General features: G+C 42.1%; 1 protein-coding gene across 1 annotated transcript in view; it reads right to left on the bottom strand.

Annotated features, from left to right (window-relative positions):
* The window catches only part of PTPN21 (protein tyrosine phosphatase non-receptor type 21), a 51,996-nt gene that overhangs the window by 18,533 nt on the left and 16,468 nt on the right, over positions 1 to 16,995 (bottom strand). The window contains exons 3-9 of the mRNA XM_065403679.1: positions 12,397 to 12,494; positions 6,661 to 6,728; positions 6,066 to 6,136; positions 3,823 to 3,910; positions 3,367 to 3,455; positions 1,861 to 1,948; positions 763 to 842 (exon numbers count right to left, since the gene is read on the bottom strand). Of these exons, the coding sequence (XP_065259751.1) occupies positions 763 to 842; positions 1,861 to 1,948; positions 3,367 to 3,455; positions 3,823 to 3,910; positions 6,066 to 6,136; positions 6,661 to 6,728; positions 12,397 to 12,494 (582 nt within the window). The remainder of the gene's footprint in view (positions 1 to 762; positions 843 to 1,860; positions 1,949 to 3,366; positions 3,456 to 3,822; positions 3,911 to 6,065; positions 6,137 to 6,660; positions 6,729 to 12,396; positions 12,495 to 16,995) is intronic.

The following is a 16,995-nucleotide window of genomic DNA, read 5'->3' as shown; positions in this document are numbered from 1 at the left end:
ACCTCAACAAGTCATTTATTGCTGGACTATGTAAAATAAAATAAGTTAAATTAAATGGAAATCATGCTTATTCTGACTCACTGGGCCCGATTCTCTGTCTCGCACTAATGTAAATCAAGAATAACTTGACTGAAGTAAAAAAGGTGAAAAAAATCAGAATCAGGCCCTTGATTTGCAGTGTGGAGACTGGCCCATTAAATTTAATCTTTTCACTTGTATTTAATTTGTTCTGCTCTGGTGCTTACTGAGCTATGAGGATTCTGCGGATATCAAAAGGACCGCATACTGTAAGACTGCCAATCCAGCATCTTCCAAGAACACTACATTCACTCCCCCGCTCCTTTAAAATAACTTCAGTGTCCTATTACAAGTTCAGTCAAAAGCACAGTCAGAGTCCCATAGATTTCAGTGTTTCACAAACACCTTGACATTAATGGCGCAAGTAGATGCATTTACAGCCTTGAAATTGAGTTATTAGAAGAAGAGGACGACGTTCTCAGCTGTGACTCCAGGTTATAAAAATATCGTCCTCTATTACAAGGCTGCAACCAATTAAGATAAATCCTTTCCATATTGGGGATAAAGAAGTGGTTGAAAGCATCAGGAGTAAACAAGGTCACTACTTAGTATATTCTAAACAAATGGTAAATTACAGACATTATATAACATTTTAGTTCATTATAGGAACAGAGACCTTCCCCCTTCCAGACCCCCCCCTCCCCCCCCCCCCCCCCCCCCAAAAAAAAAACCTATTATACTTACAGGCTACATTTATTTAGTCTGTAAAATTTGTGTCTGGCTACACACATCCTCCACACATATTTTGCGGTTTCCATGTCCTCCTGTCAAACAAAATATATAGATATACAACAAAATATACAGGTTAAAATATACAGGCCCAACTCTTGGTCCCATGGAAGTCAGTGAAAGTTTTACCACTGACTTACCTTGGAACAAGATTTGACCCACTTCCAGGGCCAGCTCCAGGCACCAGCTTAACAAGCAGGTGCTTGGGGCAGCCAAGGGAGAGGGGCGGCACCTGTGGCAATTCGGGGGCGGCAGGTCCCTCACTCCCTCTAGGAGCGAAGGACCTGCCGCTGAACTGCCGCCGCCGATCGTGGCTTTTTTTTTTTTTTTTTTTTTTTTGCTTGTGGCGGCAGAAATGCTGGAGCCAGCCCTGCCCACTTCATTTTGATGTAGCAGTTTCTATATCAAAGTTTCTTAGGAACCATGTAATTTGCAGGACTAATCCAGCTGCTCAAGCATGAACACTCCACTAGATTAAAAAAAAGTTGAAAATAGCAGCCTTCTGTTGAAGACAATCTTATGACTCAGAACACTGAATAACCATATATACTGTGCATATCACACTTTAAGACTATTACAAAAATTATATCCTTGAAGAAGGGAATAGACAAATGCTTTAAAGGCTCAATTCTGCAAGGCGCTGAGCACTCTGGCCCTGACCCAGCAAAAGCACTTAAACATGTACTTATCTTTAAGCATGTGAATAGTCCCATTGACTTCAAAGTCTTATTTAAACACATGCTTAAATGCTTTGCTGGTTTAGACCAGAGTGCTCAGCACTTTTGGTGTACTTACGAAAGATAAGATTTCTTAATGCCTTTTACTTTTGTATAAAAACTGCTGAAGCAGCCATAGAATTTAAAATGTTATATTTGTGCCACCCTTATAATTAAAACTTTTTAAAAATTGTAACAGCAACTAAAAAACCTCCACATAACTACAAAGTTGAAAAAAAATATAACATTTTGGACAAAAATAGTTTGAGGGATTGTCTTATTTTGTGGTTTACTTGTATAGCTTTAGACTGAGAGAAATAAAAACTCACTCACTTACAGTTTGGAACTGGATTGTCTCTTCTTTATTTGCCAGTTCTAATGCAAAAAAGGACTTGTTGTGGGACATATTGGCAATGTCATGCCATCTAAGGATATAGGGAGAAGACATGACAAGTAAGCTCTGGATTTTCAGCATACAGAAAATATAAATGAAAAACAAAACCTATCTTTGTGGGGGGATGAGGACTAACTGAGCAATAACTCCCCCTTCTCCTCCGCCCCGCATCTGACTCATGTGTAGCAAACTCTGCAATAGTGATTAAAGAAGCAGACTATAACTTCACACCCATTAAATTATTGTTAAAAGGAAAATGGGGACGTAACTGTAGTTCTTTGGAGGATGTACAAGTGTGAGTGGTATTATTTATAATGGATAATACTTTGCTATTCCTGCTCAACTTTGCTGTCTTTCAACTTATTAAACTTTTTTTTTATGCATTTAAGACAAGAAACTAGCCATTAGCATGTCCTGACTGCTTGAAAGTTAATCACTCATTGTAAAAGAAAAGCTGTGTCCAGTAACCAAGAATGCTCAGAGCGATTAAGACCTGGTTAAAATGAATGAGAAGACAGGCAAGGGTGAGCAGACCTTGGGGCCCGTAGAGAGTCACTGTGCATGGCCCACTTACTCTGGGGTTGCAGAGAGGTTCCAATATTTGGTCCTCAGTCAGTCACAAACTCGATTTGATCAGATAAAATCCACTGAGAACAATGTTTACCTGGCTACAATGGTAACTATAAGTCACAAATGTCCTTGAAAGTAGCCTTCCACATGTGTCGCTACACGACATTCATTTGGTAGGCCAAATTCTGCCCATGGATGCACATGTGCAGCTCTTATTGAAGGCAGTGGGACTCGTGTGCTTGCATCCAAAGGTGAAATCTGGCCTATTGGAATTGGGCCCTGGATACATGGATCTCAAGGCCATGCCTAGTATGGAAAAACATTTTTAAAATGTTTAACTATGAGAATGCCCAGGAAGACTGCATGCTTCACTACCAGTGACAGCCTAATTGCAAACAGCAAACGATCTATCACTTCAGAATAGTAACAGAATAGTAATGCAACTCTCCTCTTCATATTTCCATATATAGAACACCACACAGCCCCTCAACATACCAAAAAAACCAACCAAACAAACAAACATGCACATCAATTACTTGGGGATGTGCAATCGTAAAAGTATGTGCCTGTATCTGGCAAAATGATGCTGCCTTTAGAGAGTCACATGCATTTGCACAGAGGAATATACATAACTGTAGGTGAAACACATATATAACATAGATCTAAATGAACTAATCCTGCAGCAATTATATAGGTAAAACTCCCATTGACTACAGTATGTATGCACAAGGACTGCAAGACTGGGCCCATGTTTGGAACTGTGCTAATGAGTAAGATCTGTATTCATCCAAGATGCCATGAAAGCAACTGGGGACTGCACATAAAATGTTAATTTGCAAAATACTTATCAGCATTATTCTGACAGGGGACAATACTCACCGAAATATAACAGGAGGCCGGCCATTTTTGTGTTTCACAAAAATACCATCAAGACATGCCCCAATAAATAGGTCACTTCCCTGGCTGTCCTGGAAGTAGTAAACAGAAATCACAAGAAAGAAACTCTTTATAAGCCAAAGTTACAGCAGCAGCAACTATTCACTTCAGTGAGGTCACAGAAGGGTTCTTACATAGGCAATGCAAATCTTAATCTTTAGTTTGAGATCATGACCTCTCCTCATCATGCAGCACTAACACAGGACTCGATACAGCAGCCCTTATGCACCAGAGTAATCCCAGTGAAGTGACTGGGACAACTCAGGTGACTAAGAGATGGGGTATTGGGCCCAGGGGTTTCTTATACATTGGATTTTCTTGTTTTTTCTTTAAAATGGAAGAAAGATATGAAGATGGTTGCACTTGTTAAGTCACGTCAAGTGTCAAAGCCATCCTTACCTTTGCAGGGTAGCTCTCTTCACCATAGCCTTCCATTCTCTCTACCTCTTGCATATATAACATTTCTGCATCAGGAGGTGTAAGGCCTCTACAAATAAACACAACAGTAACTTTTAATCTAGTGATCAGCTTCTAAAATTGTACCAGTGGGGGACTCCTACTTGTATTACTCTGAAGCATGCTCTCAAAGCTCGAAAAGCACTTAATAAGATATCCAGGCTATCGCGAAATCTTGCTGCTTCTTGTCTGTCCAAGTGGCTAAAACACTTGCCCAGGTCCTGCCACTTGGACTCCTGTAACCTCTTCCTCTCTAGCTTCCCTGATTTCCATATCGCTTCTCGCCAATTCGTCTGCTATGTCTATTGAGACTATGTCACATCCCTCTTCAAATCCCTCCCCTGGTTCCCCATCACCCACCGTGTCAAAACTGAATGTCTAGTATTTCCATTCAGGGCCCTGCATAATTCCACTCCAGCCTGCATCTCAGATTATTTATTTCTTTAGCACAAACAGAATGCTTAGCACTGTACAGTACAAAAAAAGACACATTAATTTCTTCTTATATCCCTTCTCATTCCTCTTTTCTCCTACAGTGACATCAACCTCAGCTCCTGCACTTTCTTCTCCCACTCCCATCTACATTCCTCTTTCTATGCTGCACATTATGCACAGAACAAGCCCCCAATCCTGATAGGTCAATCCTCACCCCTCTCCTCATTCCAATTCCTCCCAAAGACTCACTGCTTCCATGCTGCTTAAGACAAACCCACAACACTGAGCCACATCAAACTCCATCTTCAGCTCAACATTATACTAACTAGAGGAAAAAGAGCGAGATCAGGAAAACAAACAAGGAATCTCATCTGACACCCTCCTCTGGGTCTCCCAGTGCACCGTGTCTTATCTCTGTGACTTAGACTGTAAACACCTTGAAACAGAGGTTACCTTTAGATTGGTACAGCTCTGAGCATACTGTTAGTTCTTAACAAACAATAATAATTGTGGTCACAATTTCCATTACACTAAAATGAGAGATTAAGTTAAAGGACTTTATAAACATTATAACAATGAAGCCACAATATTTATTTTTGCCCTGATAAGCAGCATTATTATGATGTGCATTTGCTATTTCAAATGTCCTGGCTTTACCCTGGATATAAATATCCACAGAAGCTTGAAATTCACGGCACAGACAGGAGAAATGCAATTTTCCCCACACTACTCATCCCCAGCTCTGCCTCAACTCTGACCGGGAGGAAACACCTCTGGCAGGAGAGCAGTAGCTGTTCCTAATTATTCATTCCCAGTTAGTTGCACTTATAGTTTTAGTGATTTGGAGACCTGTACTCTAGATATAGGAGTGAGACAGCATCATACAATAACAACTTTCAGTCACTATTGAGCCAGGATGACTTGAACCAGCAACATATGGGTGAGAAGCTCTATATCGCACTACCTAAATATCCAACATCACCTATACCACAGAATCATAGAACTGGAAGGAACCTCGAAAGGTCTTCTAGTCCAGTCCCCTACACTCAAGGCAGGACTAAATATTATCTAGACCATCCCTGACAGGTGTTTGTTTAACCCCCTCTTAAAAATCTCCCATGATGGAGATTCCACAACCTCCCTAGGCAATTTATTCCAGTGCTTAACTACCCTGAAGGTTAGGAGTTTTTCCTAATGTCCAACCTAATTTGCCCTTGCTGCAATTTAAGCCCATTTCGTCTTTTCCTATCCTCAGAAGTTAACGAGAACAATTTTTCTCCCTCTTCCTTGTAACAACCTTTTATGTACTTGAAAACTGTTATGTCCCCCCATCAGTCTTCTCTTCTCCAGACTACACAAACCCAGTTTTTTCAATCTTCCCTCATAGGTCATGTTTTCTAGACCTTTAATCACTTTTGTTGCTCTTCTCCGGACTTTCTCCAATTTGTCCACATCTTTCCTGAAATGCAGCACCCAGAACTGGACAAAATACAGCGCTCCAGCTGTCAGCCCAGGGACGGTGGGGCTCCAGCTGTGTCAGTGCCCTACAGTGCCCCACTTGAGTTGGTGCAAGTGCTTCTGGTGAGGATGCACACCACTGACAGAAGGTGCATACTGTATGGACACACAGAACCGATTTAAATTATTGTGATGGCTGTAGGTCGACCTAACTTAAGTCGACTTAATTTTGTAGTATAGACAAGCCCTTAGATCTGAAGTGCTCCACAATTTCTGCATTTAGGAAATCTTACCTGTACTTTTGATGCAGCAGGGCCACTTTCTGTGTTGCTTCCTCCAGGACTTTTTCCTCTTGTAACCAATCCTTAACATAAAGCAGAATTTAGTTAAAGAGCTAGTAGAAGGAATTCTAAAGGATAAAATAATTAGTTCCTTCACTCAGTAGGAACCTGACTTCCAACTGAGCCTGTGGTTAGTAGGCTGTGAACAGATTACTGCAAAAACCTAAAACAACACACTTTGTTTCCCCCCCCACCATTTATCTTCACTATAATATACAAACATCTTTAAACATTGCAATGTCCTGGAAAACTGGGATCTATTGTGCAATTTAAAGCATTATGTGTAATTCAATTACCTGATAAAAACTTTAATCAGATCTACTTGCAGAACCTCAATAATTCATGCTTTGATTGGTTTGGGAGCAGTAAACGAGAGAGAGAAGTAGTGGTTCTCAGCCTTTATATAAGCATGTATCCCTTTGTTGAAATCTCTCTCTGATCAAGCACTGCTATTTGTCAATACCGTGTTTGCTCACTTCGTAAGGGGTCTCCAAACCATTTGTTTTCTTTCAATACTGTCAGAAAAGCAGCTGAAGAAAGTACTTACCACAGGAAACAAGGCAAATCTTTGTAGAAATTCCTGAGATTCATACTGATCGTAGTCTCCAAAGTCAGCTAAGGAAATGAAAGAACAGGTAGGATTCAAGTACTTGTGATGATAAAAGGATTTAGTTCAGTGTGAAGGATGCGCTCTCTGTACAGTATAGCTCCGCAATAATGAACTCTATTTGAAAGTAGCGGATGACACTGTACAATAGTCAGTAAACTTTGCAAAGTGTAACAGTTAAGCAAATCATGTTGTGATGAGTGTATAAACCCCATACTGACCAAAAAGGGGCTAAATAGAGATAGAGGCCTAGTGTATACCTCAGAGTTAGGTAACACAAGGCATCTTATGTTGACCTAATTATGAAAGTGTCTACACTTAGATTTCATTTCTGTCAAAGTAACTGCCCGGCTAAGCCAACTTAATAACTCCACCTCCGCGAACAGCATAGAGTCAAGGGGTCGATGTAGTTCGGTCAACGCAGTGTCAATGTTGACACTGCGTTGCTTATGTCGACAGTTACTGGCGGTCAGGAGCCTTACCACAATGCCCCACACTGACAGTACAATCGACACAAGCATTCCTGATGAAGACATTCACAAGGACACAAGGAACAAAGTGTAGACACACTTTTACAAGAAATGTAATTTCTGCAGTGGTTGTATGCCAATGTAAGTTAGCTCGACTTAATTTTGTACTATAGACATGACCTCAGAGCTTGAATTAGCACCAACTTGTTATACCTAGAGGGTGCGTCAGGCTCACTGAGGAGCTCAGCTGGGAGAAGGAGACCCAGGAGAGTGGAGATCTGGAGTTCCTGCCCTGTGCGAAGGGTCAGACAGAAGCTCAGTGGAGGGAGAATTGTGGGGAAGCTACAAGAGTGGGAGTGAACGCCGGGGCAGGGGGCTTGAAAAAGTGGCAAGTTTCTAGCGAGGCAGCCCGGTGGGTTGGTGCTCTGTAGGAGAGAGGAGAACTGGGAGAACCTAAGATGCTCTAAAAGCTGAAACCTGGGCAGGCAGAAGTTGCTCTAGTTTGTATTTTTGTCTGGTTTCTGAGTTTTGCTGAGGGTTTCCAGGGGAAACCCCTGCAAGGCTGAAGACGAGCTCAGGAAGGACAGAAGATGTTGTGTTACCACTATGTTGTTGGACATTATTTGTTTGGGGCCTTGATACCCTGGAAGGGGTGGAACTATAGGGAGACCTGGATAGAGGCCAAGTCACCATCATTAGAGCCCTGCATGGATACAAAAATTTGGATTCATATCCATGGTAATTAAATTGTATCTGACCTAAGATCTGCACTCCACCTTATATAAGGATCTGCATTTGCACTAGCACACTCTAGAGCAGCACTTCTCAACTGGGCATCTGTGGCCCCCTGGGAAGCTGTGAGCTGGTTTCAAGGGGTCCAGGGCCCTGTGGGGCTCCGGGCTTCAGCCCTACGGGCAGACCCCCTGAAATCGCAACCCTGCTGATTGAGACCCCTTGCATAATAGAGAGCCCGGCACAGATAAAAATTTGGATCTGCATCAAATCTGTAATCCAGAGATGGTAAACAAAGATCCGTATCCATGGATGCAGATACCTGTGGATATGAAGCTGTTATCTGCAGATTTTCAGGGTTCTAACCATCGTACCAGTTCAATGACATAGCGAAGAGGAGAGCAAGGCAGAGTTGCTGAAATGCCATATCACACCAGGAGGGCGGGGGGTATTCTGTGGTGGTGAGACTTTCTTTCTTCCTTTTTCTCCTAAGATAGCCTACTTGGTCTGTGTTCCTCTTCTGACTGGTCATGTGACACAGTTCAATCACTAATCCTTTTGATCTTAATACTTTAGGAACTCCACTCCTGTTCCTCTCTTTTCATTTGTTGTCCCTGCACCCAGTTGTATTCTGGCCCTTGGATTTTCCCTCCCCTCCCCAGGATTCAAGTAGGCCTGGTCCTGGCTTAAGGCTTCTTTTACTGAGGATGCTGGCTGTCAACATCCAAACCAACACAACTTCCACTGGGTGCAGAAGAATGGGAGGTAGGGAGGAAGGTATCTGTCAGGGAGATGATCACAGCTCCCTGATTCTCTACGGCAGTCCCAGTTCTGGTGCAGATTAGAACAGACTAAGGGCTGTTCTGACTTGCTCCACTGGGTATGGTCCCACAGAGACTGTACACAAGATAGGGATTGTTGTAACACACTGGACACATCCCCTCCACACCCTAAAATGATCCCTGTGCTGGGAGACGTGGGGAGTGAGGCCTAGAAGCCAGTTCTGCATGTTGTGCACCTGCTGGAGGCTTCCCCATACTGGGAGTATTCACAGCAGGGACTTAGGGGAGGTTTTGGTTCTCTTTTGGTCACCCAATCAGCCCAAAGGAATCACACAGGGACAGAGAACCTGCCTCTATATCTGGCCCCAGCTGTTGAACAGGAGAAATAAAGTGGGCTAAATACAGAAGACATCAAGAAGGCCAAGGTGTTTAATGTATTTTGCTTCTATCTTCACTAAAAAGGTAGGTTGTGATCAGATACTTCACACAATTAATATTAACAAGGGGGAAGGAACACAAGACAAAATGGGGAAAGCACAGGTCAAAGAATATTTATATAAGATACATGTATTCAAGTCAGCAGGGCCTGGTAAGGAACCAGCTGAAGCAATCTCAGAACTGTTAGTGATTATCTTTGAGAACTTATGGAGGACAGGAAAGCTCCCAGAGGGCTGAAGAAGGGCAAACATAGTACCTATCTTTAAAAAGGAGAACAAAGAGGACACCCAGAGAATTATAGACCGTCTCCTAACTTTGACACCTGGAAAGATACTTTACTGGAACAAATTAATCAACAATCAATTTGTAAACACCTAGAAGATAACAGGGCTACAAGTAACAGCCAACATGCATTTGTCAACAACAAATCGTGCCAAACAAACCTAATTTCCTTCTCTGTCTGGGTTACTGGCCTAATGGATAGGGGGAAGCTGTAGATGTGACGTATCTTGGTTTTAGTAAAGCTTTTAAAATAGTCGCAAGTGACAGTCTCATGAGCAAACTAGGGAAATGTGTTCTAGATTAAATTACTATATGGTAGGTGCTACACTGCTTGAAAGACCATACTCAAAAAGTAGTTACCAATGGTTCACTATCAAACTGGGGAGATGTATTTAGTGTGGTCCAGCAGCGGTCTGTTCTGGGTCTAATGCTATTCAATATTTTCATCAAGGATTTGGAGAATGGAGTGGGGAATATGTTTAGCAATCTGAAGATGGGAGGGATTGCTAGCACTTTGGAGGACAGGATTAGAATTCAAAATGACCTTGACAAATTGGAGAACTGGTCTGAAATCAACAAGATGAAATCCAATAAAGACAAGTTTAAATCACTTCATCTAGAAAGGAAAAATCAAATGCACAACTACAAAATGGGGAATAACTGCCTATGCAGTAGTACTGCTGAAAAGGATCTGGGGCTAATAGTGGATCACAAATTGAATAGGAGTCAACAGTGTGATGCAGATGCAAAAAAACCACCAAAATCATTCTGGGGTGTATTTACAGGAGTTTCAGATGTAACGGTCTGCTCTACTAGGCACTGGTGAGGCCTTAGTTGGAGCACCATGTCCAGATCTGGGCACCACACTTTAGGGAAGATGTGGACAAATCTGAGAGTCCAGAAAAAAAACAACAAAAATGATAAAGGGCTTAGAAAATCTGACCTATGAGGGAAGGTTCAGAAAACTGGCATGTTTAGTCTTGAGAAAAGGAGACTGGGAGGGGCTCTGATAAAAGTCTTCAAATATGTTTTTTAAGGGCTGTTATACAGATCAATTGTTCTTTTGTGCACTGAAGGTAGGACAAGAAGTAATTGGCTTAATCTGCAGCAAGGGAGATTTAGGTTAGATATTAGGAAAAACTAACTAACTATCAAGATAGTTAAGCTCTGAACAGGCTTCCAAAGGAGGTTGTGGAATTCCTGTCATTGGAGGCTTTAAAGAACAGGTTAGACAAATACCTGTCAGGGATGGTTTAGGTATATTTGGTCCTAACTTGGGGCAGGAAGATGGACTAGATAACCTCTCAAGGTTCCTTCCAGTCCTACATTTCTATAAATATCAGAGAAGCTATAAATTAATCTTCAGGAGAAAAGGTCTCAAGGGACCAGAGCTTCTGCTGAACGTCTGTTCCATATTTTCATATACAACTATAACTCACAAAAATATAGCTCTTATTTAGAAGTCTCAGCGAAGAAAAGTACTTAGACAACAGTCTTTAACTGAGAATGAATAGTATTGTGTGGGCTAGTACTCACATTGAAAGGAGACTTCAGCCATTTTAGATTAAGTTAATACTATACTCATGATCAGACTAGTGTTCGGAACGGATTTACTGTTACTATTAAAATCACAAATTGCTGTGGTATTCCTCAGTGGGGACAATGACAAATCACCAACTTGCCAAAATCCAAGTGTGCGTGTTCCTGGTAAAAGCAACTGACCCACCTTATAAGTCACCTTAGTTATCAAGCAGTACCAATCCAAAAGATCTACTATTCTACACCGGTTTTTCAGTGTGTTACTAACACATACAATTCCTCTCTTACAACCCTGCCAGATCAAATGAAGAATGCAAAAGTTACAGGATAAAATATTTTCCATCTGAGAAGAGGATTATATTGAGAAAGATTCCCATAAACAACTCACTGAGCAGAGACACATTTATACTCTCCCAAGAGCATAAAATGAGTAAGCAAGAACTTGGTAGATGAAGAGTATTAAAGGGCTAGCCTGCACTACAAAAAACTGATTTTACATACATAAGGTATTTTTAATTCACCCTATTTCACTGGTAAACAAAGCAGAAAAACAGATTCTCTTCTTTAAATGTGATGCTATCAATATGTACACTTAGTTAATTTTTAAAAAATCAACTACAAGTTTCATGTACTACACAAGTCCCCAAGTCCCCGGCCAATGCTGGTGGTTTTACAAACTATTAGTAGTTATATTGGAAGACAAAATGCAAGCAAAGGTTGTGGGAATGGAAGACTACATATAATTAGTCTGGTCATGGGGAAGACAGATAAACTGTTAGTTCTGGGGGTTTCTAGGTTTTTTTAAATATATGTATAACCTATCCAACCTGCCCCCCAACTAGCCAACATTAAATGGCTAATTTCTTGTAGGCATCATGGCAGAAGGGGGTCTTCGGGAGAGATTTGAATGTGGGGTAACGGTCCTGTGGACTAGCTCTGCAAGCACATTACAGGCGTAGGGGGAGTTGGCGTGAGACACAACATGGAGAAAAGAATATGGGTGTACAGACACATTCTTAATTATTAAAATGCATCCCCCTCTCCTGCTCCTAAACCAACAGGAGGAGATTGCAGCAGTTGAGAAGCAATGAGGTCTAGTGGTCTGAGCACATGACTGAGAGCCAGGAACTCCTGGGCCACTGACTCCCTCTGTGGCTTTGGGTAAGTCCCACTGAAGTTAATACAGTTTTGAGGATCAAGCTCTTAATGACCAACTAAGTGCTGAGGCACCATAATGTAGGGGCATTAAATTATTATAAATTCAAAGCAAATATCATGTATTTTACAAAAAAGGCAGGTATAGAGCCACATAACTACATACAGAGTATCTACCATAACAGGGGGTGTTCGTGTAAGCAACAAATATAAAATATGCATCCAAATATCTCAAATCACCATCCCTAAAATTTACTTAGTGAAATTCCTTTGTTTACCTTGAACAGCTAAGCCAGCCAGATGAATTGCTTGCTCTAATGTGCAAGGAATGTTTCCCTCCAAGATATCTTTCTTCAATTGCAAATAATACTGGTATCTACAAAAAAAAAAAAAAAAAAATCCATGTCAGCTTTTTCATTTTTGTTTCAGTACAATATAGCCAAAAAATCTTTTGGAAGCCAATGAATTTGCATGCATCGTTCCTTCCAAATCCCCTCCCCTTCCCTCACTCTCTCATTATTGAGGAGACCACAATCCTCCTTGTCACTCAGTCCCATAACTTAGTGTTCATCTTCAGCTCCTCCCTCACCCTATAGTGTATCCATATCCTGCCACTTCTTTCAACACATCTCCAGGATCTGATCTCTCCTGCCTGCCCAGACATCAAAAACGTACTCATGTCCTCCTCATCGTGCTATTTAATTCCTATAACCACTTCTTCTCTCGCCTCTCTGACAATCACACCACTTCTCTTCAGGCCATTCAGAACACTGCTGCTGGTCAAAACAATCCCCGATGGTCAATCTGACATCACTCCTCCCTTTGAATCACTTTGATTCTTGCTTCTCCAGTACATCCACTGCAAGCTATATGTCATCCCCTTTAAGGCCGTACATAATCCATTCCCTTCAACCGGGTCTCTCATCCAATTTATCCAACCTGGTCTCTACCTGTGTCATTCCTCCATTCATCAAGGACATCACTTTCCCACAACCACCTTCTTGCATTCTTCCATGCCATTCCCTACGCAGGGAACATGCTTTCTGAGGAAGTCCAGCAAGCCACCAGCCTCTCCTCAAAGTACTTCCTTAAAACCTACTACTGCTGTAGTACAACCTACATAAATGTAGCTGACTAAAACATTTATTTACTCTGAATATATACATTTTTTAAAAGTTTAAACTTCCTCATGCGGTACATTAGCCCTTGCTCAATATTGCAAACACTTAAGCATGTGCTCAACTTTACTCACTTGAGCAGTCCCATCTGAAGTCAAATAAAGCACACAAGTTTTTTCAGCATGAGGGCCTAACTGCATAATTTTATTGGTATTGTCCCTGTCCCCCTAACTGTTTTACAACATCACATTGAACAATAGTTTAAGAGTTCCTGGGGGCAGGGATCTTGTCTTTTTACATTTCAGGAGGTACATCATGCCATTAGAAACAATAAATAAATGCATGTCAGACTAAACACATGAAAACAGATGTTTTCCATCTTTACCAAAGACTATTAAATACGGCAACCTTTTAACGTATTCTCTACTATTTTCCCCTCCCACAAGAACAGAGCCATGTGCTATATGACAATAGATACCAGTGCTACATAAATCACACACAAATAGAGCTGGGACTAAAATCCTTTGCTCCCAAAACACACACAACCCTTTAGAATCATAGAATACTACGGTTGGAAGGGACCTCAAGAGATCATCTAGTCCAACCCCCTGCTCAAAGCAGGGCCAATCCCCAATTAAATCACCCAACAGATTTTTGCCCCATATCCCTAAATGGCCCCCTCAAGGATTGAACTCACAACCCTTGGTTTAGCAAGCCAATGCTCAAACCACTGAGCTATCCCTCCCCATTTGTTTAAAAGGAAATCACCCTAACCAGGCAGTAGGTTTTTTGTTCTTCCTGCAAGACACCTGCTAAAGGAATATATGATGCTCATACAACTACCCCATCTTATTATGGGCAACTTCCCTCAAATGTGGGCCTTGCACTCCCTTCGATATGCCAAATATACAGGGCTGGCCTTACCATGAGGCGAACTGAGGCGGCTGCCTCAGGTGCCAGACTGTGGGGGGGGCGCCACTAGAACCTGAGGCAAGGTGGGGATGGGGGTGGGGGTTCCCTGGGGAGGGGAGACCCTGAGACTGAGGGGTGTACTGCCAGGGGGCAGCACCCCAGATAAAGGGGCACCGGAGTCCAGGGAGGGGCACGGGGGCCAAGTGGCAGCGGGACACCGGCCTGCAGAGGGCGCTCCAATGCTGGAAACAAGCTAATTCCCGAGACGACCAGCAGGAGGCGCCGCAGGGGTAAGTCCCACATCGCTACACCATCCAACACATTACTGGCGTGAAATCCCCAATGGTGACAAAGTGGAGAGGCCATGGCTTATGTACTCAAAAACCCAGAATGCTGCATACTGTTTTTGTTGCAAACTCTTCCAGTCTAATGTTCCAGCCACATTGGGTTCTACAGGAACAAAGGACTGGAAAAATCTGGCTAGAAATCTGGCATGCCATGAGAAGGCAGCAAATCACCAGAGAGCATTCCATAGGTGGAAAGAGCTTGAGATGAGACTAAGGTTAAAGGCCACCATAGATGATCAGCATCAAGAGAAGATTGCATCAGTGTCTCTTTACTGGCAAAATGTTCTGAAAAGGCTCATTGCCATTGTGAGAATGCTTGCTACCCAAAACCTAGCACTGCGTGGCACTTCAGATCAGCTGTATGTGCCAAACAATGGAAACTTCCTTAAAATTGTGGAGCTGATGGCGGAGTTTGATGCTGTACTCCAGGAGCATCTAAGAAGAGTCACCACCCAAGAAACGTATACACACCACTACCTTGGAAAACCAATTCAAAATGAGATCATACAGTTACTGGCAACAAAAGTCAAACAGAAGATTGTGGCAGATCTGAAGTCAGAAAGATATTACTCTGTTATTCTGGACTGCACACCTGACATCAGCCATACGGAATAAATGACTTTAATAGTGCCTTTTGTAACAACAACAGAACCTAGTGAAAATGTCCCTGCAATGGTGACTGCCAGAGCATTTTCTAGAATTTATTGACATTGATGATACTACAGGGGCTGGTATGACAAATGTTCTTCTTAAAAAGCTGGAAGATATGGGAATTGTGATAGCTGACATGAGAGGTCAGGGCTACGATAATGGTGCCAACATGAGAGGAAAAAACAGAGGAGTGCAGACACGGATCCAAGAGTTAAACCCTCGAGCTATTTTGTCCCATGCAGTTCTCATTCATTGAAATTAGTGGTCAGTGATGCAGCATCAGCTTCTAGTGAGGCTGCTGAATTTTTTAATGTAATTCAAAGCATCTATGTATTTTTCTCTGCATCAACTCATCAATGGCAAAGTTTGAAGCAACATCTGGGAACATCCTCTCTGAAACTGAAACCACTGAGTGCCACACGATGGGAATGTCGAGTGGAGGCGATAAAGCCTATCAAACACCAAATTGGGAAGATAGATGATGCCATAGTTGCCATTATAGAGGATAATGCTATGACAGGAATTGTTCGTGGGAGAACAGTGGCAGAGGGAAATGGAATCACCAGAAACATACATAACTTCAAATTTCTGTGTGGGCTTAGTGTTGTGGTATGACATGCTGTTTGAAATAAATGTTGTAAGCAAGAGACTCCAAGGTGTTGACCTTGATATCTGGAGCAATGGAACAACTGGACAAAGCAAAGTCATACCTACAGTCTTACTGGTCAGATGAGGGATTTCAAAACGTTCTGAAGAGTACACAGAAGTTGGCAGAGGAACTTCACACTGAAGCTATTTTCCCACCCATTCAAGAGTCGCCGAAGACGACATTTTGATTACGAGGCACAGGATAATCCCATAAGAGACCCCAAACAACAATTGAAAGTTGAATTCTTTAACCAAGCGCTAGATTGTGCAATACCATCAGTTGAAGAACGTTTCATGCAGTTCAGGGAACACAGCAGTATATTTAGGATGTTGTATGATATTCCAAAACTCCTCACTATACCTGAAGAAGACCTACACCAGCAATGCAGGGCACTAGAGACAGTGTTGACACATGATGACATGAGCGATATTGATGCGAGTGATTTAGGTGATGAACTGAAAGCCCTTTCAAGATACATTTCAGCAGGATCAACTCCGAAGGCTGTTCTGGAATATATGTGCACAAATAAGATGACCACCCTCTTTCCAAATGCTTTTGTTGCTCTGTGCATACTTCTAACACTTCCTGTAACAGTTGCCAGTGGAGAACGCAGCTTCTCCAAGCTGAAGTTAATAAAAACACATCTATGCTCCACAATGACACAGGAGAGGCTGGTCGGCCTTGCAACCATCTCAATAGAGCATGAGCTGGCCCAGACTGTGGACCTTCAGCAGGAAGCAGTTCAAATCTTTGCAACCAAGAATGCACAGAAAGCACCACTTTGATTATTCAAACAGATAAAAATGCCAGTGTTTACTATGCAGACAAGAAAAGTTACATTTGCTGTTCAGGCATTTGAAAGTTAAGTGTTACTTAAAATTTTTGAACAAGGCATTTTAAGTTGTTAGTTCTCCTTTATTGGGGTAGGTAGCAAAGCAGTACCATGAGAGGAGTAGAACAGGAAGAAGGCAGAATTGAGACCTTTCAAAGTTTTGGCCCAAGCGAGGGGGTATAGGGCGTCATTTGAGCTCCCCTCCTCAGGTGCCAAAATGTTGTGGGCCAGCCCTGCAAATATACCACTTGTTTAACACTCTTTGGACCAGATTCTGGTATAGAGCAGGAGTAAGCAACTCCATGAACTTCTCTGAAGTTAATTCCCATCTTAACTGATGTGAATTAGATAACAATCTAGTCCTTTAT

The sequence above is a fragment of the Emys orbicularis genome, chromosome 4 (assembly GCF_028017835.1).
Source record: "Emys orbicularis isolate rEmyOrb1 chromosome 4, rEmyOrb1.hap1, whole genome shotgun sequence".
Classification (NCBI taxonomy): Eukaryota; Metazoa; Chordata; order Testudines; family Emydidae; genus Emys; species Emys orbicularis.
Note: the sequence above shows the minus strand (reverse complement) of the source record. Positions and strands in the feature narration are given on the sequence as shown.